Below are 24,477 nucleotides of genomic sequence, written 5' to 3'. Positions count from 1 at the left end.
GGGATAGCTCAGCACCATTATCCAATCCCATTAAAGTTTCAGGATTTCCCTTTCTCTGGGGCACCTTTAAACTGGTAAGCACTTGTAGGTCCTTGGTAGATGACTAGGAAGATTTATAGCATCCTGTAATGTTACCGCAGGGTCTTTCTTCAAGGGTTCCTGATCTCTCTTTTAATCAAGGGACTCTACAAACTATCTCAGGTCTTGGAATCAGTTGAAGAGGTATGACTACCCCATAAGTAGAGACTCAAGGCAGGCCTCAGTTTGCCATATATTTATATATATTTAGTAGGAGGTCTATCAATTTTTCAGTCCTGAGAACTCCATGATCAATCATTTGGATGGCCTGCTTCTTCATGCTTTCTGTTAGTTAAACACGCACTTTGTCTCTGGAGGGTGAGCACTGCTACATGGTTTTGTACCCTAGGACCACATTCCACATTGAAATCAGAGACCCATTTCAATGGCAGTATCTCCTACATTCATCTCTGACCTTCAGAAGATGGCCACCTCCACTTTCAAGGATGGTAACACTCAATACTTTCTTTTTCCCCAGCTTTATTGAGATATAATTGACATAAAACATTGGGTAAGTTTAAGGTGTACAATGTGTTGTTTTGATACTTATATATTGCAAAATGATTCCCACCATAGTATTAGCTAACACCTCCATCACCTCATATATACACCATTCCTTTTGTGTGGTGAGAACATTTAAGATATACTCTTAGCAACTTTAATGTATGTGGTACAGTATTATCTATAATCACTATGCTGTACATCAGATCCCCAACTAAATTCATCTTATAACTGGAAGTTTGTAATCTTTAGCCAAAATTTCCCCCACTCCCAGCCTCTGGTAATCACCATTCTAGACTCTGTTTCTATGAGTTTGACTTTTCTGGATTCCACATATAAGTGACATCATACAGTATTTGTCTTTCTCTCTCTGACTTAGTGTAATGCCCTCAAAGTCCATCCATGTCATTGCAGATGGCAGGATTTCTTTCTTTCACATGGCTGAATATTATTCCATTGTATATCTATACCACATCTTCTTTATCCTTTCATCCACTGACAGACACTTAGATTGTTTCCATATCTTGGCTATTGTGAATACTGCTGCATTGAACATGGAAGTGTGGATGTCTTCTTGTTTTCATTTACTTTGGATGTATACCCAGAAGTGAGATTGCTGGGTCATATGGTAATTCTATTTGTAATTTTTTGAGGAACCTCAAACTTTTTTCCATAATAGTTGTACCAATTTACATTTCTACCAACAGTGCACAAGGGTTCCCTTTTCTCCACATTCTCACCAACATTTATCTCTTGTCTTTTTGATGACAGTCGTTCCAACAGGTGTGAGGTGATATCCCATTGTGGTTTTGATTTGCCTTTCCCTGATAATTAGTGATGTTTAGCGTCTTTTCATGTACCTATTGGTCATTTCTATGTCTTCTTTGGAAAAATGTCTATTCAGATCCTCTGCCCATATGCTAATCCAATTGTTTTTTTCTATTGAGCTGTGTGAGTCCTTTACGTATTTTAAATATTAACCCCTTATCAGATACATGATTTGCAAACATTTTCTCCTATTCCATAGGTTGCCATTTCATTCAGTTGAAAGTTTCCTTTGCTGTAAAAAGCTTTTTAGTTTGATATCATCTCATTTGTTTATATTTGCTTTTGGTGTCAAACCCAAAGTCTTTGCCAATATTGATGTCAAGGAGCAGACCTCTTACATTTTTTTCTAGGAGTTTTATGGTTTCAGGTCTTACGTTCAAGTCTTTAAACCATTCTGAGTTGATTTTTTTGGATGCTGTAAGATAGTGGTCCAGTTTTCCCAACACCATTTATTGAAGGGACTGTACTTTTCCCATAGTATATTCTGGGCTCCTTTGTTGTAAATGAATTGACCACATATATGTGGGTTTATTTCTAGGCTCTCTATTTTGTTCCATTGATCTATGTATCTGTTTTTATGCCAATACCATACTGTTTGGGTAACTTAAAACTTTAATATAGTTTGAAATCAGACAGTGTGATGCCTCCAGCTTTGTTCTTCTTTCTCAAGATTGCTTTGGCTATTTGGGGTCCTTCACAGTTCCATATAAATTTTAGGATTGCTTGTTTTAGTTCTGTGAAAAATGCCATAGGAATTTTGATGTGAATTGCATAGAATCTGTAGATCTCTTTGGCTACTATAGACATTTTAACTTTATTAATTCCTCCAACCCAAGAGCACAAAATATCTTTCTGTTTATTTGTGTCTTCTTCAATTTCTTTCATCAATATCTTACAGTTTTCAGCATACAGATCTTTCACCTCCTTGGTTCAATATATACCTAGGTATTTTATTCTTTTTGATGCAAAAGTAAATGGGATTATTTACTTAATTTTTATTTCTTATATTTCGTTGTTAGTGTATAGAAATACAACTGATTTTTGTATATTGATTTTGTATCTTGCAACTTAATTTGTTCATCAGTCTGACAGTTTTTTGGTGGAGTCTTTACAGTTTTCTATATATAATAGCATGTCATCTGCAACTAGAGACAGTTTTATCTCTTCAGATCCACTTTGGATGTCTTTCATTTCTTTTTCTTGCCTAATTGCCAGGCTAGGATTTCCAATACTCTGTTGAATAAAAGTAGTTAGAGTGGGCCTCCTTGTCTTGTTCCTGATCTTGGAGGGAGAACTTGTGGCTTTTCACCATTGAGTATGATGTTAGTTGTGGACTTGTCACATATGGCCTTTATTATGTTGAGATATGTTCCCTCTATAACCACTTTGTTGAGAGTTTTTATCATTAATGGGTATTTCATTTTGTTAAATACCATTTTCTACACCTATTGAGATGATCATATGACTTGTATCTTTCATTTTGTTAATGTGGTGTATCACACTGATTGACTTGAGGATGTTGAACCATCTTTGCATCCCTGGAATAAATCCCACTTGATCATGGTGTATACGCATTTTAATGTATTCTTGAATTCGGTTTGCTAATATTTTGTTGAAGATTTTTACATGTATTTTTGTCTGGGATGTTGGCCTGTAATTTTTTTCTTTTTTGAGTCTCTATCTGGTCTTAGTATCAGGGTAATTCTGGCCTCATAAAATGAGTTTGGAAATGTTCTCTTCTCTTTTATTTATTTATTTATTTTGGAAGAGTTTGTGAAGGAATGGTTAGTTCTTAAGTGTTTGGAAGAATACACCAGTGAAGCCATCTAATCCTGGACTTTTGTTTGTTGGGAGGTTTGTGATTACTGATGCAGTCTCCTTATTAGTAATTGGCTTATTCAGATTTTCTATTTCTTCATGATTCAGTCTTGGTAGATTGTACATTTCTAGGAATTTATACATTTATTCTATGTTGTCTAAATTCTTGGCATATAATTGTTCATAGCAGTCTCTTATGGTCCTTTGAATTTCTGTGGTATCTGTTGTAACACCTCACCTTTCATTTCTGAATTTATTTGAGTCTTCTTTTTATTTGTTGGTGAGTTTAGCTAATGGATTCTCTATTTTGTATATCTTTTCAAAAATCCAGCTCTTAGTTTCATTGCTGTTTTCTATTGTCATTTTAGTCTATATTTCATTTGTTTCTGCTCTGATCTTTATCTCTGTCCTCCTCACTTTGGGCTTAGTTTGTTCTTTTTCTAGTTCCTTGAGGTGGAAAGTTAGGCTGTTTATTTGAGATCTCTCTTGTTTCTTAATGTAGGCATTTGTCTCTTGAACTTCTCTCTTAGAGCTGCTTTTGCTGCATCCCATAAGTTTTGATATGTTGTGTTTCCATTTTCTTTTGTCTCAAGATATTTTTTGATTTCTCTTATGATTTCTTCTTTGACCCATTGGTTGTCAGTAGCAGGTTGTTTAATCTCCACATATTTGTGAATTTTCCAGTTTCCTTATTGTAATTGATTTCTAGTTTCACATCACTGTGGTTGGAAAAGATGCTTGATATGATTTTAGTTTTCTTAAATTAAGATTTGTTTTGTGGTCTAACATATGACTTATCCTGAAGAATATTCCATGTGTGCTTGAGAAGAATGTGTATTCTGCTGCTGTTGGATAGAATGTCCTATAAATGTCTGTCAAGTCCATCTGGTCTAATGCGTCATTTAAGTCCAATGTTTTTACTGGTTTCTGTCCAGACGATCTATCCATTGATGAAAGGGGGGTATTAAAGTCCCCTACTGCTAATGTATTGCTTTATACTTATTCTTTAGGTCTGTTAATATTAGTTTTACATATTTAGGTGCTACTATATTTGGTGCATAAATATTTACAAACGTTATACCCTCTTGTTGGATTGACCACTTTATCATTATATTATGACCTTCTTTGTCTTAGATCTATTTGTCTGATATAAATCTAGCTACTCCACTTTCTTTTGGTTTCTATTTGCATGGAATACTTTTTCCCATCCCTTCACTTTCAGTCTGTGTGTGTTCTTAAAGCTAAGTGAGTCTTTTGTAGACTGCATCTAAATGGGACTTATTTTTTTAAATCTATTCAGCCACTTTATATCTTTGGTTGGAGAATTTAGTCCATTTACGTTTAATATAATTATTGATAGATATGTACTTACTGCCATTTTGTTAGTTGTTTTCTGGCTGTTTTGTAATTCCTTTCTTCTTTTGCTCTCTTCCTTTGTAATTTGATGATTTCTCTGTAGTGGTAGGCTTAGATTCCTTTTTCTCTATCTTTTGTGTATCTACTGAAGGATTTTGCTTTGTGTTTACCATGAGACTTACATAAAACATCTAAACGTTTTAACAGTCTATTTTACACTGAAAACAACCTAAGTTTGAAAAAATTTTAAAGTTCTACATTTTTACTCCCCCTTTTATGTTTTTGATGTCACAGTTTACATCTTTTTATCTTGAGTATCTATTAACAAATTAATGTAGTTATTTTTTACTGCTTTTGCCTTTTAACATTCATACTAGATTTTATAAGTGATTAATTCACCATCAATACATTAGATTATTCTGAATTTAACTATATATATACTTTTATTAATAAGATTTATACTTTCATATGTGTTTCCTGTTACTAACTAGTGCCCTTTCATTTCAGCCTAAAGAAATCTTTAAAACATTTCTTGTAAGGCCAATCTAGTGGTGCTGAACTCCTTCAGTTTTTGCTTGTCTGGAAAACTCTTTCTCTCTCTTTCAATTCTGAAGGGCAAGTTAAACAGAATTGATTTTTATATATAGATTTTGTATCCTACAACTTTACTGAATTCATTTATTAGTTCTAATGTGTTTTTCTTTTTTTGTGGAGTCCTTAGGGTTTTGTATATATAATATCATGTTTTCCTTCAATTCTGCAGGACAGCTTTGCTGGGTAGAGTATTGTTGGTTGGTAGTTTTTTCCCTTCAACACTTTGAATACATCATCCAAATCTCTTCTGGCCTGCAAACTTTCTGCTATAAAATATGAAGATATTCTTATGGGAGTTCCCTTGTACATAAGTTGTTTTTCTCTTGCTGCTTTTAAGATTCTCTCCTTGTCTTTACTTTTACACAATTTAATTATGTGTTTCAGTGTGGGTCTCTTCATATTCATCATTTTTGAAAATATAGATTTCCTGGATCTGGATGTCTGTTTCTTTCCCCAGGTTAGGGAAGTTTTCAGCCATTATTTCTTTGAATTAGCTTTCTGCCTTTTTATCCCTTCTCCTTCTGGGGCCCCTATAAATGTCTATAGTCTGTTTGATGGTGTGCCATAAGTCGCTCAAGCTATCTTCAATCTTTTTTCTTTTGCTCCTATGAGTGGATGACTTCTATTACCCTGTCTCAAGTTCACTGATCTTTTCTTATGATTTATCTAGTCTACCATTGAACCCGTCTGTTGAATTTTTCAGTTCAGTTATTGTATTCCTCAGCCTTGTGATCCATTTGGTACTTTTTTATATTTTCTATCTCTTTGGTGAAATTTTCACTTTGTCCATGCATTGCTCTCCTGACCTCAGTGAGCATCTTTAGGTCTGTTAATTGAACTGTCAGATAGCTCTCATCCCTGTTTCTGGAGTTTTCATCTTGTTCTTTAGTTTTGAACATATTCCTTTGTTTTCTCATTTTCCTTGGCTTGTTTGTTTCTGCACATTAGATAAAACAGCCACCTCTCTCAGTCTTGACAGAGTGGTCTCATGTAGGAGATGAAACTCATCTATCAGCCCGGCCTGGTTGTCTCTCTAACCTTTGTGATTGTCCAAGCCACGTTCTTTGTTCCTAGTGGCTCCCAGTAGTAGAAGGTGTGCCAAGACTTGTCGGAGTCCCAAAGGGGAGGATCGCAGTCAGCACCTACATGCAGACCACTTGGAAGCTGGACTCTCAGGCAGCAGCTGGGAAAGTATGTAGTTAGGCGCCTTCTAGGGAGAAATGGGAGGTTAGTGTTTTTGCCTGCTCCCTCTGCACTGGGCCCAGGTGTATAGCTGTGTTTGGGTTCTCCTGAGCCTGTCAAGAACTTGTTTGCTACAGTTTTGTGGGACTCATGAATGCAAACCCCACTCACTATCAGAGCCAGGCAATTTGGGGGCCCATTCCCTGGCAGCAGCCATAAAAGCTGGGGCACAGACTTGTGTGCAAGTTCCTTCCAGGGAGACACTGGTGACTTGGAACAGGCTAGAGAGAGAGGGCAGAGGATGTGTCCACTGGCTCCCCCAGTCTTCAGGGAGGATTGTGGTTAGCCTCTAGATGTGTGCTTAATTAGAAGCCTGACCCTCAAGCAGCAGCTTTTAAAGTACTGAAATAAACTCATTCAGGGAAAAAATAGTAGATGGGTGTTTTTTGCCTGCTCTGTCTGCTCTGACCCTGGGGTTATAGCTAAGTGAGTGCTCTTGCCTGTCAGTAATTATTTGTTTGCTATAGTCTTGTGGGTCTCATAGACACAAACCCCATAGGTTTTCAGAGTAGAGGTTTTGAGAGTCTTAAAAGTTGAGGTGGGAGATGTGGGGTCAAAACCCTTCACTTTTCTAGGAGAAGCTGGCATTTGGGGATTCCCTCCCGATTGTATGGCACTGTGCCATGGGTGAGGTTTATGGCAAGAGTGCATCTCAGCCCTTCCTGCTCATTTTGATGTCAGTATTTTCTTGTTCCCCTGATGTGTGAGAGTCACTCAGCTAGTTTCTGGACTTTTTTATTTTTTAAAGATTTTATTTTTTCCTTTTTCTCCCCAAAGCCCCCCGGTACATAGTTGTATATTCTTCGTTGTGGTTCCTTCTAGTTGTGGCATGTGGGACGCTGCCTCAGCATGGTTTGATGAGCAGTGCCATGTCCACGCCCAGGATTCGAACCAATGAAACACTGGGCTGCCTCCAGTGGAACGTGCGAACTTAACTGCTCAGCCAAGGGGCCAGCCCCTGGACTTCTTTCAGAGGGAATTTCTCCATGTGTAGCTGTTTATTTGGTGTGTTGGTGGAAGGAGGGGAGTTCAGGAGCCTCTCATATTGCCATCTTTAAAGATTACCTCAATACTTTCTATGTTTGTTCCTGGGTCTTTTTTCCCCTAGAATGAGGAGATCTGAGGATAAGGCTGGAAGATAAGGACAGGAGTCCCCAAAAGAGAAAAGATTTATGATAAAAGAGGGAACATTAGTGGAGCAAGGTTTTGAGGGGAGTAATATGAACTCAAGATAACAGGGAAGTGGTTTGACCCTGGATGTGGTCTCTTCCTTTGAGGTGGGGAGGAGAGAGATACTCGACAGATTAGGTAAAACTAGACAATGTGAACGATATACTAGGAAGTTGAAGAAACACATTTCAGATGGACTATATTTTCTTGGTAAATTTGGAGGAACAACTAACAGCTCACTGTTAAAGAAAAGGAAGTGGCTCAGAAATAAGGAGAATTAGAGAGAGCTAGGGATGTTGTAGGGTGACGGGAAGGAGGCTAAAGATTGACAAGAAAATTTACGGAATCTTGCGAAATACTCTTATTTCTGACAAAGGGCCTTTCTGGTGAATATTAGTAACAAAAATCATTCTTGTAAGATCTATTGAATGCTCACAGAGTGTCAGGCACCACACTAAGCATTTATACGAATAATTTTATTCAATCCTCTAAACAACCTTTGAGGTAGAAGTGACTTTTATCCCCATTTTACAGATGAACAAAGAGAGAGGATGGAGTTGAATCTTTGACTGGCCACTTGTACTAGTTGAGCTTATTGGGCAGTTTTTTTTTTTTAAGTATACTTTTTGGTGAGGAAGATTGGCCCTGAGCTAACATCTGTTGCCAATCTTCCTTTTTTTTTTTCCCTCCCCAAAGCCCCAGTAGTTGAATATCCTAGTTGCAAATCATTCTAGTTCCTCCATGTGGGATGCTGCCACTGCATGGCTTGATGAGAGGTGTGTAGGTCTGCACCCGGGATCCAAATGGGTGAACCCCAAGCCACTGAAGCAGAGCATGTGAACTTAACCACTCAGCCATGGGGCCGGCCCCTACTTACTCTCTTGAAGCCCCATATTCCTCTTGAAGAATGGGGAGCAGGATCACTATTTTATAAAGTTATTAGGAATATTAAATGTGATAATATGTGTGAAAGAGCCTAATACATGCCGGGTGCTTGATTTTTTTCTTAAACCATTGTAGACTATGGACTGATTCAAAATCATTGTGATCTGAGTTTGTGTTCTCTCTCCCAAAAGGAAGACGTGGCTTCACACCACAGAAGCAAGAATCCTTGTTAACTTCTGCTGCCAGGCAGGCACTATAAATGTATGACACGGCCTGGTGTTTAAAAAAAAAAAAAAAGGGAGCAATAGCAGTAGAGACAGTGGCCTGAGCTGGAGTCCAGCAAAGGTGTTCACATTCAAACACACTGTGGAGGCCCAAGAAACCTCACCCCGCACTAGCTGTGGCCCACATGCTGCAGCTAGTGACTCCCGGGGACTGTAGTTTAAAGTTTCTAGATTCTACCTGCCTCTTGCTTACAATGTAACTTGAGAAAAGTCATTTGGCCTCCTCGAAGTACAAAGCTGAAGCAATGGCCTGTATCTCAGAGATGATGCTACAGCAGGTTGGCTAACGGGTGTCAAGTTCTGAGTAATTCTTGGAATTTTCTTTCATAAAGAATTCCTACTAGCACAATACACAGGTGGCAAGGGCTATGGTCAGATGACAATGCAGCAGACACCAGGGCCCTGGGGAGTTCCCTTTGGCAACAGATATGAATGTATTTTTGAAGACATTGATTAATGAAGCTGCTTGTCCCTGTGAGGAGCAGGCCAGGAGAGCACTGGTTTTCCGAAGGTGTGCTGAGAGACAGGAACCCTGGAGGCGACATCCCAGTGGGGACAACAGAGGAGGCTTGGGCTCAGTCTCCTAAATGGTGTTGCTCACAGATGCTTCCCCCAGAGGATCTAAACAGACTTTCCAGACCAAAGCTGGAAACCCTGAAGTCTCCCTGACCCAAAAGAAACACACACTGCTTTCCTGTTGTGGCTGAAATATTGCTCGTTTATTGCAAAGGCAGAACATAATGCATCTGTAGTGATCCAGCTCCCACAGCTCTCCAAACCCTGGCTGTAAGTCACCTGAGGCTTGCCATTCCCTTGGGCGGGAGAAAACTGCTCTAAGGAAATATCCCCAGGAAGAAGAGACTAGAAGATGCGCCTTCTAATGCACCACACTATGAAGAATACAGCTAGTAAAGCAGTGGCAGAAGCTTGGACATGAAGTACCCTTGAGCAAAAGTTCCCATGCTATCTAGTCCAGGGCGTAGATGCCTCCTCTCAGGCAGAATCCTGCCACCAAGACTCATGTGAAACAGGCTCCTGCCCCAGACTGGCTGCCAGAGCAAGAAGGATGGGGTTTTCCTAAAGGCAGTGGAACGGAAATCTGACAGTGTAACTGCCATTTCCAACGGAGAACACAGCACAATCAGGGCCTGCAGGGTCTGGGCCATCTCTGGGCGGCCGATCTCCTGATCTGCAGCTTCTATCTGAAACAGCAATGAAGGGAAACTTGGGGGTTTGGAACTGCATCATCAGAAGATAACCAAGAGGCAGCCCCTCAGCTGACTTCTTAATAACACAGGGAGTAATTGACTGTGCCCAAGTGATAGGTATGGAGAATACTTTTTATGTGTAGTTCTCTCTTTAAAAGTTTTTCTAAAGAGGGTGAAGTGCTTTGATCACGTCCAGGAACTGACACAACAACAAGTGGACTGATGTGCAAACATTACTCCCAGGGGACAGACAGTCCTGGTGGGTGGAAAGCGTTTGCACAAAGCAGCAGAGATTGGAATGCCTGGAAGAAGCCCTTCGAGAGCCTGGCTGGGCAGGAGGCATCTCTGCAGAACAGAAGTTCACAGAATATCGGGTCGGCTCGCCTCGAATCTGGAGGAGTTGGAAGCAATTACTGGGTAAACGAGTTCGAACTTAAGCAGTGGCTGCAATATTGCTCAGGCCCTTCCAGCTTAGGAGTGTGGTTTGATGAAACATGACGGGCCCATAAAGGCAATTCTGCTCTTGACTAGAGTGACCCACAGGGATCATCTTCAGCTCTGGGTAGCTGGCGTTGGAAATCAGGTGTAATTCATCTTGTTTAATTCCTGCTGCCCCACTCCCAACTCAATTCCCTTACCCGTGATGAGCTCATTAGGCCTTAATAAGCCTCAGCTGTGAGGAAATGCTGGCTGGAGCAGGGACGCCCCGCACGTGTTTATTTACAGGCATCCTTGGGTGCTTTGCGAGGCCACCATTCTCCTTCCAGAGCTCTGGAAAATGAGACACCAGAAGGTTCCACGACTTGATTCTGATCACTCCTCAAAACTAGTAGCTGTCCTGGAGCTCAGAGCTGAGACCACACTGCCTCTCTTCTGAAATAAAGGCCAAGCCCCTCAAAGTCTCATGCATCTAGAGATTCTAAAATGTTCTTTACCCAATAAGTGCACTTTGCAGGCTGCTCCTGGAAGCCGAGGCCAGGCCCCAGGAAAGCACACAGCACTCCGGGATCCTGCTGCCACTGGACTTCGGAGCACTGTGTCTGGGACCAGGCCAGCAACTGAGGGAAAGCAAAGCTTGCCTTTTAAACCAACTAGATGCTACAAAATGAACAAAAATATCTTCTACAAGATTTGAAATATGTGTACATACAAAACCACCATCGCTCCATTCCATGGCGAGAGGCAATGTGCCCCAGCAGGGCTGGCCCAGGCCACGTGCAGTCCCACTACCCCCGCAGGTAGGAGCTGCGTGCAGGCTCCCGCCCCAGGGCGTTGATGTGCGGGATGGCTCCTGCTGCAGCTGCCAGCTTCTCGCTGAGCTTCTGGTTCACCAGCTCCAGGTGGCGGCCGTTCTTCCGCGCCTGCCGTAGAGACCTCTTCACCTTCTTCACCCGGTCCCGGAGCTGCCGGTTCCGCTTCTCCAGTGTGGCCACCTTCTGCTGCAGTTTCTTGACGTGGTCCTCCTCCTCGAACAGGGCTTTCTGCACCGAGGAACACATGAGCTGGGGAAATAAACGCCCGGGAGGGACAGGCAGGTGAGTTTCAGAAAACCTCCCCAGGTAAACATCCCTGGGTGCTGCCAAGCGCCCGGCAACCAAGACCCTGATATCACCAACAGCCCTGACCCCAGGGCGAGGACATCCCTCATGACGGCTTCCTCCGTTCACCCTGTGAATCCCACCTTGACCTCAAATACAAAACAGAACCCCTCTTTTGCTTCTATAGTTGGGTTCCTTGGATGATTTTGTTTTAAGATATGCTGAATATGTGTCACTCATATCAAAAGGGAAAGAGTCCAGTGAATCAGAAAAACACCAAAACCTGAAAATAAAAATATACAAAGAATATGGATAGTTCACAGGAAAGGAAATATACATTTCTCAAACATACAAAAAGAAGCTCAGCCCCACTCATAATAAGATAAATGCTGGGGCTGGCCTGGTGGCACAGTGGTTAAGTTCGCACGTTCTGCTTCTCGGCAGCCCAGGGTTCGCTGGTTCGGATCCCGGGTGTGGACACGGCACTGCTTGGCACCCCATGCTGTGGCAGACATCCCACATATAAAGTGGAGGAAGATGGGCACGGATGTTAGCTCAGGGCCAGGCTTCCTGAGCAAAAAGAGGAGGACTGGCAGTAGTTAGCTCAGGGCTAATCTTTCTCAAAAAAAAAAAAAAAAAAGAAAAATGCAAATTAGAGCCCAAATGAATTGCTATTTTTCACAGATTGGTAAAATCCGAGTCAGGATGTGGGGAAGCAGGCACCCTCAAACTGTGGGTAGAGTGTAAACTTCCATAAAGAGCAATTTGGTGACCCCCATGCAACTGCAAATGCATCTACATTTTGATCTAGTCATTCTGGGGCTTTATCTCATGGAAATACTGCTATGTGTGCCAACTGCCACGTGCACAAACATGATAGTATTTGTTATAGATACAAGAAGACTGAGGAGTGATGTTAGTATTGTGGCAGCATAAAATGTCCTTCGTTTTTGTCCCCCGCCCCAAAACCACCAAAATTTGGCACCTATCCATGAACAACTGTCTTTGGGAGAGCTGTGGGATCCAGCAACCTTACGTCTGGGGATGCAGGAGGAGTGTCACCACCCATATGTCAGGTAATGGGGAGACAGACCTCAGTCCCAGCTGTGGATGCTGCAGTGGGTTGTGAGCCAGCTCCAGCCTCTCTCAGGCAAAGAACCTTAGCAGGTATTTCTCCAACAAAGATACACAAATGGAAACAGGTATATGAAAAGATACACAACACGACTAATTCTTAAGGAAATGCAATCAAAGTCACAATGAAATACTACCTCACAGCTGTTAGGTTGGCTATCATCAAAAAGATAAGAGACAGTGTTCTAGTTCAAGATGGTGACATAAGAGGATCCTGGACTCACTCCCTCCCACATACAGAACAGTCTCCTCTGAAAGAAACCCAAAACTAGGTAAGTGACTTCTACATGCTGGGCAAATGAGAAAAACCCCACATTGAAAGAGAGGCTGAGACACAGTCTCACCATAAAGCCCTGGGTGTCGCAACCCAGGAGAAGCAGGGAACTCACAATGCTGAGCTTCTGCCTGAGCAGTGAAGGATTTGGACCCCACATTGGGTACCCCAACTTTTAAGATCTGCACCTGAGAAGCGAGTCCCCAAAGAAAGCCTATGGGGTTTGTGTCCACAGACCCACATGGCTATAGCGAACTGAGAAATAGTTCTTAAAGGGCTTACATGCATGCACTTACCCACCCCAAGGCCCAGCACAGGGGCAGCTGACTGAAAAGCACCCAGTCTTTCTTTGAAGAGGCCCTATTAGCTTATCTTCATAGTTGCCTGCAGCCTGAGGGGCAGCCTTCTAATTAAGCACACATCTAGGAGCCAACTGCAACCCTCTCCAAAGACTGAGGAGGCTGATGGGTACCATCTTCATGTTCTCCCTCTGCCCTACTGTGGGTTGCCAGTGTCTCCAAGAAAGGAGCTTGTGTATATGTCTGGTGCCCCAGCTTTTGTGGTTGCCGAACAGAGGACACATCCCTTGATAGCCAAGCTCCAGTGGCCAGTGCAACTGTGTTCATGGGTTCAATGGGGTGAATACAAGCAAAGAAACAGTTCTTGAGAGCTTGTTTGGAGGTTCTAGCAGGGGAGCAGCTACTCATATACCAAAGAAAAATCCTCCTCCATTGGAGAAGGTCATCCTCTTCAACTGAGCAAACAGCTTCAGGAATGAAAAACATGGGGTGGTGAGGGAGGAAGGGGACACCTGCCTAGCCAGCCAAACCAAGCCTGGCAATCAATGGGGTGAGAGATATCACAGCCAGATCACCCTTACATCCTCAAAGAAACACTTCCTAAGTGGTTATTACCCCAGGGCTCAGTGCAGACGGAGCAGACAAATGACTAACTCCCAGTTTTCCCCTGAAAGAGGAATATCTGCATACTTTAAAAGCTGCTGCTTGAGGGTTTGGTTTCCAATCAGCCTGAACCTAGGTGTTGACTGAGATCATCCCCCTCGGGTCACTGACAGCTCTTGGCACACCCTCAACTACTGGGAGCCACTAAGATTAAAGTAAGCTGCACAGACAATCACAAAGTTTTGAGATACAACGAAGAGCTAGGGCAAGGCAGAATGACAAGGTTCATTTCCTACAAGAGGCCAGTCCTTCAAGACAGGGAAAAGTGGCTGTTTTATGTAGAAACTAACACAGAGAGGCAAGGAAAATGAAGAAACAAATGAATACTTTCCAAACAAAAGAGCAAGATAAAAACTCAGGAAAAGACCTTAATGAAACAGAGATAAGTGACTTATCTGATAAAAAAAAAGTTCAAAATAATGGTGATAGAGATGCTCAGTGAGCTTGGGAGAATAATGCACAAACAAGTGAGAATTTCAACAAAGAGATAGAAAATATAGAAAGTACCAAATAGAAGTCACAGAGCTGAAGAATACAGTAACTGCACTGAAAAATACAATTCAGGGGTTCAACAGCAGATTAGATGAAGCACAGGAAAGTATCAGTGAACTTGAACACAGGGCAGTGGAACTCACCCAATTGGAGGAACAAAAAGAAAACAGAATGAAAAAGAGTGAAGATAGCTTAAAGAACTTATGGGACACCAGGTAAACCAACATTCACTATAGGGGTCCCAGAGAAGGAAGAGAGAGAAAGGGCATAAAACTTATTTGAAGAAATAATAGCTGCAAACTTCCCTAACCTAGGGAAAGAAACAGACATCCATTTCCAGGAAGCCTAGAGAGTTCCAGATAAACTGAACCCAGAGATGCACACCAAGACATATTATAATTAAAGTGTCAAAAGTTAAAGACAAGAAAAAAAAATCTTAAAAGCAGCAAGAGAAAATCAATTTGTATTTACAAGGGATCCCCCATAAGACTATCAGTAGATTTTTTTAGCATAAACATAGCAGGCCAGAAGGTAATGGCATGATATATTCAAAATATGGTGGTTGGGGGGGGGGGGGTGGTAAAACCCCCTGTCGACCAAGAATGCTCTACCTGGAAGAACTGTCCTTCAGAATTGGAGGAGAGATAAAGAGTTTTACAGAAAAACAAAAGCTAAAGGAGTTCATCACTACTAAACTGGCCTTATAGGAAATGTTAAAGGGAGTTCTTCAAGCTGAAACAAAAGGGCACTAATTAGTAAATAGGAAAACATATGAAAGTGTAAATCTCACTGGTAAAAGCAAATATATAGCAAAATTCAGAATAATCTAATGTTGTAACTGTGGTGGCTTAATCACTCATAAAGCCAGTATGAAGGTTAAAAGATAAAAGAAGTAAAAATAACTATAACTACAATAATTTGTTAATGGATACACAAGAAAAAAGACAAAAATTGTGACATCAAAAACATTAAATGTGGGGAGGGGGAGTAAAAATATAGAGTTTTAGAATGAATTTGAAAATAAGTTGTAACAACTTAAAATAGACTTATAAATAGAAGTTGTTTTATGTAAGCCTCTTGGTAACCACAAAGGAAAAACCTATTGTACACAAAAGATAAACAGAAAGGAATCTAAGCCTACCACTACAGAAAATCATCAAATCACAAAGGAAGAGAGCAAAAGAAGAAAGGAATGAAGGAATTACAAAAAAGCGGAAAACAATAAACAAAATGGCAATAAGTTCATACCTATCAATGATTACTTTAAATGTAAATGGACTAAATTCTCCAGTCAAAAGACAGAGTGACTGGATGAACAACAACAACGAAAAACAAGACCCAACTACATGCTGCCAATAACAAACTCACTTCAGCTTTAAGGACACACACAGACTGAAAGTAAAGGGATGGAAAAAGACATTCCATGCAAATAGAAACCAAAAGAAAGCTGGGGTGGCTATACTTATATCAGACAAAATAAACTTTACAACAAAGACTGTAATAAGAGACAAAGAAGGCCATTATATAATGATAAAGGGATCAATCTAACAAAAGGATATAACATTTGTAAATATTTATGCACCCAATATAGGAGCACCTAAATATATAAAGCAAATGTTAACACCTAAAGGGAGAAATAGGCAGCAATATAATAATAGTAGGGATTTTATTACCCCCCTTTCATCAATGGATAGATCATCCAGACAAAAGATCAATAAGGAAATACCGACCTTAAGTGACACATTAGACCAGATGGATTTAACAGACATATATAGAACATTCCCTCCAAAAGCAACAGAATACACATTCTTCCCAAGTGCACACGGAGCATTCTCTAAAGTAGATCATATGTTAAGCCACAAAACAAGTTTTATTGAATTTAAGAAGACTGGAATTATATCAAGCATCTTTTCAAACCACAATGCTATGAAACTAGAAATCAATTATGGGACGAAAACTGGAAAATTCACAAATATGTGGTGATTAAACAACATGCCACTGAACAACCAATGGGTCAAAGAAGAAATCTTAAGAGAAATAAAAATTTACAACATACCAAACTTATGGGATGCAGCAAAACCAGTACTAAGAAGGAAGTTCTTAATGTTAAATGCTACGTTAACAAGAAATATGTCATATAAATAACCTAACTTCACACCTTAAGAAACTAGAAAAAGAAGTACAATCTAAGCCCAAAGTTAGTAGAAGGAAGGAAATAAAGAGCAGAAATAAATTAAATAGAGCCTAAAATGACAATAGAAAAGATCAATGAAACTAAGAGCTTGTTTTTTGAAAAGAATCTAAACAGACAATCCTTTAGCTAGACTCACCATGAAAAAAAAGAAAGAAGACAAATTCAGAAATGAAAGATGCGATGTTACAACTGACACCACAGAAATATGAAAGATCATAAGAGGCTACTATGAACAATTATACACCAAAAAATTGGACAACATAGAAGAAATGTATAAATTCCTAGAAACATACAATCTATCAAGACTAAATCATGAAAAAACAAAAAATCTGAATAGATTGATTACTAGCAAGGAGATTGAAACTGTAATCAAAAACCCCCAACAAACAAAAGTCCAGGACCAAAAGACTTCACTGGTGAACTCTATCAAACATTTAAATAAGAATACAAACCCTTCTCAAACTCTTCCAAAAAGCAGAAGAGGAGGGAACACTTCCAAACTCATTTTACAAGTCCTGCATTACCCTGATAGCAAAACCAGACAAGGATGCCACAGGAAAAGAAATTATAGGCCAATATCCCTGATGAACACAGATGCAAAAAACCTCAATAAAATATTAGCAAACAGAATTCAATAATACCTTAAGAAGATCATACACCCTGATCAAGTGGGATTTATTCTAGTGATGCAAGGATGGTTCAACATCTTCAAATCAATGTGATATACCACATTAACAAAATTAAGGATAAAAATCACATGATCATCTCAATAGATGCTGAATTTTGTCAAATGTTTCTCTACGTCTATTTATGATAAAAACTCTCAATAAAATGGGTATAGACAGAATGTACCTCAACCTAATAAAGGCCATATGTGACAAGCCCACAGCTAACTTCATACTGAATCATGAAAAGCTAAGAGATTTTCCTCTAGATCAGGAACAGGACAAGGATGCCCACTCTTGCCACTTTTATTCAAGATAGTATTAGAAGTCCTAGCTGGAGGAATTAGGCAAAAAAAAAAAAAAAAAGAAACAAAAGGCATTCAAATTGGAGAGGAAGAAGTAAAAATGTATTTGCAGATGACATGATCTTATATAGAGAAAACCCTAAAGACTCCACCAAAAAAACCTATTAAAACTAATAAATGAATTCAGTAAAGTTGCAGGATACAAAATCAACGTACAAAAATCGTTTTTTTATCAGTGTAAAGAAACACAATGAGACAGAAATTAAAAATACAATCCCCTTTATAATTGCATCAAGAAGAATAAAATACAGGGCCAGCCCTGGTGGCCTAGGGGTTAAGCTTGATGTGCTCTGCTTTGGCAGCCCAGGTTTGTTTCCCCAGGCATGGATGTACACCACTCATCTTTCAGTGGCCATGCTGTGGTGGCAACTCACATATAAAAACAAGAAAAAAGAGGAAGACTGGCAGTGGACATTAGCTCAGGGCAAATGTTCCTCAGCAAAATTTAAGAAACAAAAAAATAAAATAAAAATTTAACCAAGGAGGTGAAAAAGACCTGTACACTGAAAACCAGAAGACACTGATGAAAGATATTGTGTGCCTGTGGATTAGAAGAACGTTGTTTAAATGCCCATATTTTCCAAAGCAATCTACAGATTCAATGCAATCTCTATCAAAATTTTAATGGCATTTTTCACAGAAATAGAACAAACAATCCTAAAATTTATATGGAACTACAAAAGACCCCAAATAGCCAAGGCAATCTTGAGCAAGCAGAGCAAAGCTGGAGGCGTCATGCTTCCTGATTTCAAAGTATATTACAAAGCTGCAGTAATTAAAACAGATGGTATTGGCATGGAAACACACACACAGATCAGTGGAAGACAACAGAGAGCCCAGAGATAAATCCGTACATATATGTTCAATTAATTTAAGTCATAGTGGCCTAGAATACAGAAGGGGAAAAGGACAGTCTTTTCAATAAATGGTGTTGGGAAAACTGGATAGCCACATGTAAGAGAATGAAACTGGACTAATATCATATACCATACACAAAAATCAACTCAAAATGGATTAAAGACTTGAATGTAAGACCTGAAACCATGAACTCCTAGAAGAAAACATAGGTGGCTTCTTGACTTCAGTCTTGGTGATTATTTTTCAGATTTGCCAACAAAAGCAAAAATCAACAAGTAGGACTACATCAAACTAAAAGGCTTCTGCACAGCAAAGAAAACAGCAACAAAATGAAAAGGCAACCTAACAAACGGGGCAAAGTAATTGCAAATCGTGTAACTGATAAGGGGTTAATATCCTAAGTATATAAAGAACTCGTACAACTCAGTATAAAAAAACAATCCAATTAAAAAATGGGCAGAGGCTCTGAATAGACATTTTTCCAAAGAAGACATACAAATGGCCAGCAGGTACATGATAAGGTGCTCAACATCACTAATCATCAGGGAAATGCAAATTAAAACCACAATGAGATATCACCTCAAATCTGTTAGAATGTCTATAATAAAAAAGGCAAGAAATAACAAGTGTTGGTGAGGCTGTAGACAAAAGGAAACCCTTGTGCACTGGTGATGGGAATGTAAAATGGTCCAGCCACTATGGAAAACATTATGGAGGTTCCCCCAAAAATTTAAACGAGGACTACCATATGACCCAGCATTCCTATTTCTGGGTAAAGATCCAAAGGACATAAAAATAGGATCTCAAAGAGATATTTGCATTCCCATGCTCAGGGAAGCCTTATTCACAATAGCTGAGAAAGGGAAACAACCTGTGTCCATCAACAGATGAATGGATAAAGAAGATGTGGTGTATATGCACAGTGGGATGTTATTCAGCCATGAGAAAGAAAGAATTCTACCATTTGCGACAGCATGGATGGACCTTGAGGGCATTATGCTAAGTGAAAAAAGTCAGAGAAAGACAAATATTGTATGATCTCACTTATATGTGGAGTCTAAAAAAGCTAAACATAGAAACAGAGTCAAATGGTGGTTACTAGGGGCTGGGGGAAATGGGGAGATGTTGGTCAAAAGGTACAAACTTTAGGTTACAAGATGGAAAGTTCTGGGTATCTAATGTACAGCATGGTGATTATGGTTAGCAATACTATATTCTATACTTTAAAGTTGCTAAGAGAGTAAATCTTAAGTGTCCTCACCCCCAAAAAGATGATTATGTGACACGATGGAGCTATTTGCTAATGCTATGGCAGTAATCACTTTGTAATATCTAAGTAGCATATCAACAGGCTGTACACCTTAAACTTATACAAGGTTATATGCTAATTATATCTCAAAGCTTGAGGGAAGAAAAAAGGATCAGAAACAATCTAAAAATGCCCATCATGAGAGGTCAATAAATTATAGTAAATCCACGTAATGGAAACATCCACCATCTTTAAAAGAACAAGGCAGTGTCACATGAATAGCATTGTAACAGTATCTAAGCAAGGTTGTTAATATATTAAGACCAAGGTGCAGAACAGAGCGGATCGTGTGACACCCAACTATAAAACATGGGTTCCATATCTATCTCTGCTGAAATATGCACACGCTATCTCTGGAAGAATAGATAAGAAACTGACTACGTCCAGGGAACAGAAGGGACAATGGTGAGATTTTCATTGTGTTACCTTTCATACTTTCTGAATTCTGTCCTATATGCTAGTGTTACCTTTATTTAAAAAAAAAAAAAATTTCTAACCTCCCATATCTCTCTTCTCCCACGTGTTCTAGATGCTACTATCAAGACCTATGCTTCCAAATTAAGGCTTCAGCAGCAACTTACCACTGCTTGGAAATATCCATTGATCCACCCCATACACACTGCAACGTAGTGAAATGTTGAAAAGCCAGCTGCCTTGGTCCTGCCTCTTCTGCTGATGAGTAGTGTGACCTTAGCAACCTTCTTAAACTCAGGGAGGCGGGATCTGTGCTGCACTGGCCAGACCCCCCTTCAGGACTGAAGGAGTAGTTCCCCTAGCTTCTTAGAAGGCTGCTGGCCGACAGCCCTCCTCTGAGTCTCTCTCCAGAATCTGCCCCTGACTTAAGAGAGCCACCTCACCCCGTCACACCTCCTTCCCCCGGTCACCCACATTCAATGGCTGGTTGACACAAGGATACGACAGCCAAGTCTGTTCCAAGTCCCAACCTGGCACATCTCTGAAGGGCCATCCTAGCCTCAGCGTGCCCCATGGGGTAACCTATGGCCTTTGGGGAGACAGCAGTGCAGTCCAGCTTCCCCCTCTGCCCAATCTCGCTCTTTCCTCTCCTCCCCTTCTCTTCCTCAGGTGTTGATGCCAGGAGCACTCTGCTAAGAAAAGAGAACAACTTCTTGCATACTACTCTTAGGTCAGGGTCTACTTCCCAGAGAACCCAACCTGCAACTCCCAGTCTCCTCCTGCGTGCGCTGGGAGAACAACTCATCTCAGAGGGTTGTTTCAGGGATTTAAGGAGTTTTACATGTAAAGTGCTTAGAACCATACCGTGTGCTATGGTCTGAAAGTTTGCGTCCCTCTAAAATTTGTATGTTGAAATCCTAATGCTCAAGGTGATGGTATTAGGAGGTGGGGCCTTTGAGGAATAATTGGGTCTTGAGGGCAGAGCCCTCATGAATGGAATTAATGACTTTATAAAAGAGGCCTCCAGAGCTCCCTCACCCCTTCTGCCATGTGAAGATAGGAAGAGGAGTCTGAGACCCGGAAGAGGGACCACACTTGACCCTGCTGGCACCCTGATCTCAGAGTTCCAACCTGCAGAATTGTGAGAAATAAATTTATGTTGTTTATAAGCCACTCATCTGTGGAATTTTGTTTTGGCAGCCAGAATGGACTAAGACACCCTCATACATAGTAAATGTCCACTAAATCTTAGTCATTATTACAGGATCTCTGAAAACCCCTAACTTCTGTGATTGGACCTGGCCTCCAACTCCAGTCTTATTTTTTATCCTTCTGTTCACACACTTCTGCTCACCAAAGCAACCTGGCTCTTGTTGTCTCCCAGTATGTCATCTTCTTTCCCACCTCTGGGCCTCTGCTCTGCTCCTCCTACTTCCGGAGGGCTATCCTCCTCCAGCTCTGTCTGGCAATCCTATAACCATTCTGCAGGTCCACCTCCATGACGTTTTCCTTGGGGTCTCCAATTGTACATCATGTTCCCTGCTCCCATGTATGCAGAGCACCCTATAGCTATTCATATAGCACTCCCCAAGCACCAGGCAGCACTGCCCGTGTCATATTGCAAACTCTTGAAGGCCTACTCCATCTTGGTCTTTGTAGCCTTGTTGCCCTGGCCATTGTAGACATATGATAAAAAATCTGAATCAAGTTAAGTGTTCCAAAAGCATCTGTCATTTCATAGAGCTGGGGCTGCCACTATTACACGGGGGAGACACACATGCAACACTGCCCTCTTCTGGCCAAAAAGAGCCCCCTCAAAAAGAAGGTTGACACTGGAGATTCTGGAAAACTCATTATTTGTATTTATAGGACCAGATATCACCTATATAAGTTACTGAGGATTTAATATGGTCAAGTACTAGAATAAGCGCTTTATATTCTATTTATTCTTTATATATATTCTATATATTCTTTATATTCTCTCTCATTAAGTCACTGTCTTTCTAAAAGTTACGGTAGATTCTTCAATCAAGAACAGGATGAAAGAGTCCAAGAAAGTCTATTATAACAAGAAGACTAGAGTTTTACATGGCTGTTTGTTCAAATTTTGAAAGGACAGAGTCCCATAATGTGCTGGAACATAACATCAAAGACAAGGGTTAGTCATGTTTAGGATGTTCTTCAAAAGCTGCATTTTAAAATAAGTAAAAGCAAACACAGTAGGATGCAACAAGATCTGTACTCTTGGTGGGACTTATGTGATCACTTCTAAGACATCAGCACTCTCCACAGTCATCCCTCAGACCAAGGGGCCAGCTGTTCCCTACTCTAGGGAGCTACAGCAAGAAGATGACCACCTTGATGACAGCTTGAAGAAACCAAGATGGAACAGAGGGACACATGGAGAGAGAGTGTGGGTGGGAGGGGCAGTTATTAAGATGGGATGGACGGAATGACTGGCGGTCCTTAGTGAATGTCATTCTAAATCCTCTTTGATATGGGAAGGTTTGAGTAGGAGCAGAAGGACTTAGAAAGACTCCTAGTAACTTGTCCAACGTCACCATTAGCAAAGCTGTGCCCAGGACTCCTTCCCAGGCAGAAGGTCTTTACCTCTGCAGAAAAGAGGGCTATGCCTCCAAGAAGGGAGACCCTAGGCCCTGGGAATAGAGGCTAACCCTGTAAAATGATGAAGCCGCAGCCAATAGTATTTCAAGGAGGCCTCCTGAATCCTGGCCATCACCTCAAAAGAAAATTCCATCTCTACAGAAGAGCTGTGCTTTCAGAGAGATGTGTTTAAGAAACTGTCCTTTCTCTGGAATGCTTTCCCAATGAAATCAATCTCTTTAGAAAACCGCTCTTAAAAAACATAAAAGGTCAAGATGTTATCTGCTCATTTAGCTTTGCGGTATTTTTTTAGCGAACTGAGAAGAGGAGAGGGAGAGGCTAGGGCAACCTGAGACAAGTCCTGCCGCGCTTTCTTTGAAGAAGAACCAAAGAGAAACAAATGGCCATGTCTGGGGGCCCTGAAGCAACAGACTCCTCACATGCAGGCTCATCCTCAGGTCCACATCACACCAGTTCTGATTGGCCAAGAAGGAGAAAGCTGACATCTGTTGTCTCAGCACTCCATGCACTTGCCTTGGCAGGGTTGTTTTTCTCTGGAAAGCTCCATGTGGCCAGCGAGGTCCTTGCTACAGAGTAGATGGCAAGGCTGTCAGAGGGGAGCCTGCTCTTATACTCTCAATAAGATAAAAGGTAGGATGGGATACGCATTCGTTATCTTTTGAAAACAACACTTTTTATAGTAATTTTTTGAAGAGGAAGAAGATGATCAGCCCTGAGCTCACAGCCGTGCCCATCTTCTTCTACTTTATATGTGGGATGCCTGCCACAGCATGGATTGACAAGCAGTGCCATGTCCGCACCCGGGATCTGAACCAGTGAACCCCAGGCCACCAAAGTGGAACGTGTGAACTTGACCGCTGCACCACTAACACCTTTCTAAACTATGAAAGTACCATGTTAATTGCAGAGAAACTTTAAAAAATTATAGGACCCAGGGGCCAGCCCCATGGTATAGCAGTTAACTCTGCTGCACTCCGCTTTCGCAGCAGGGGTTTGTGGCTTTGGATCCCGGGCATGGACCTACACCACTCATCAGCCATGCTGTGTAGGCATTCCCACATACAAAATAGAGGAAGACTGGCATAGATGTTAGCTCAGGGTTAATCTTCCTCTAGCAAAAAAAAAAGAGGAAGATTGACAACAGACGTTAGCTCAGACAGACTCTTCCTCACCAAAAAAAACCTCCAAAAACAAACAAAAAAAATTATAGGACACAAAAAAAGATAGTTAAAGTCACCTGTAATTCTACCTCACAGAGATTGGCACTGTTGAGGTTTTAATATATTTCTTCCTAGGATTGTTTCTACGGGTAGAGATACATAATCACTTTAAACACAACGGGAATCAGGCCATTATTAGATTTTCTGTTCTAATTTTTTCCCTTCAGCATTTCATCATGACTATTTTCCAGACATCCGTTCGTACACTTCCACTGAGCATTTCATTGGATGCTGGTGGTTGTGCCTGGCCACCATGAGCTGCAAGACTGGATCATCAGTGGTTAATCCTCCTTTATCCTTATGACCACAAGCCAGTGGGGGAGGATGCCGACATGGGTGTCTTTGCAGCTATGAGTCTCTGAGTGTGGCCTTTTGGGCAGTCACCTGTCTCCAATGACAGGACAAACCCATGGGGAGTCTCACACCTGTGCCTCTACCCAAAACCTTCCCATGTGTTCTCTGG

General features: G+C 40.9%; 1 protein-coding gene across 1 annotated transcript in view; it reads right to left on the bottom strand.

Annotated features, from left to right (window-relative positions):
- Window positions 1-9,453: 9,453 nt before the first annotated feature.
- CCDC3 (coiled-coil domain containing 3) overlaps window positions 9,454-24,477 on the bottom strand; it is an 80,774-nt gene continuing 65,750 nt past the window's right edge. The window contains exon 3 of the mRNA XM_023632362.2: window positions 9,454-11,466. Coding sequence (XP_023488130.1) covers window positions 11,191-11,466 — 276 coding nt within the window. The 3' untranslated portion in view covers window positions 9,454-11,190. The remainder of the gene's footprint in view (window positions 11,467-24,477) is intronic.

The sequence above is a fragment of the Equus caballus genome, chromosome 29, assembly GCF_041296265.1.
Source record: "Equus caballus isolate H_3958 breed thoroughbred chromosome 29, TB-T2T, whole genome shotgun sequence".
Taxonomy (NCBI): domain Eukaryota; kingdom Metazoa; phylum Chordata; class Mammalia; order Perissodactyla; family Equidae; genus Equus; species Equus caballus.
The sequence above is the reverse complement of the archived record's forward strand: the minus strand, read 5'-3'. Positions and strand labels throughout refer to the sequence as shown.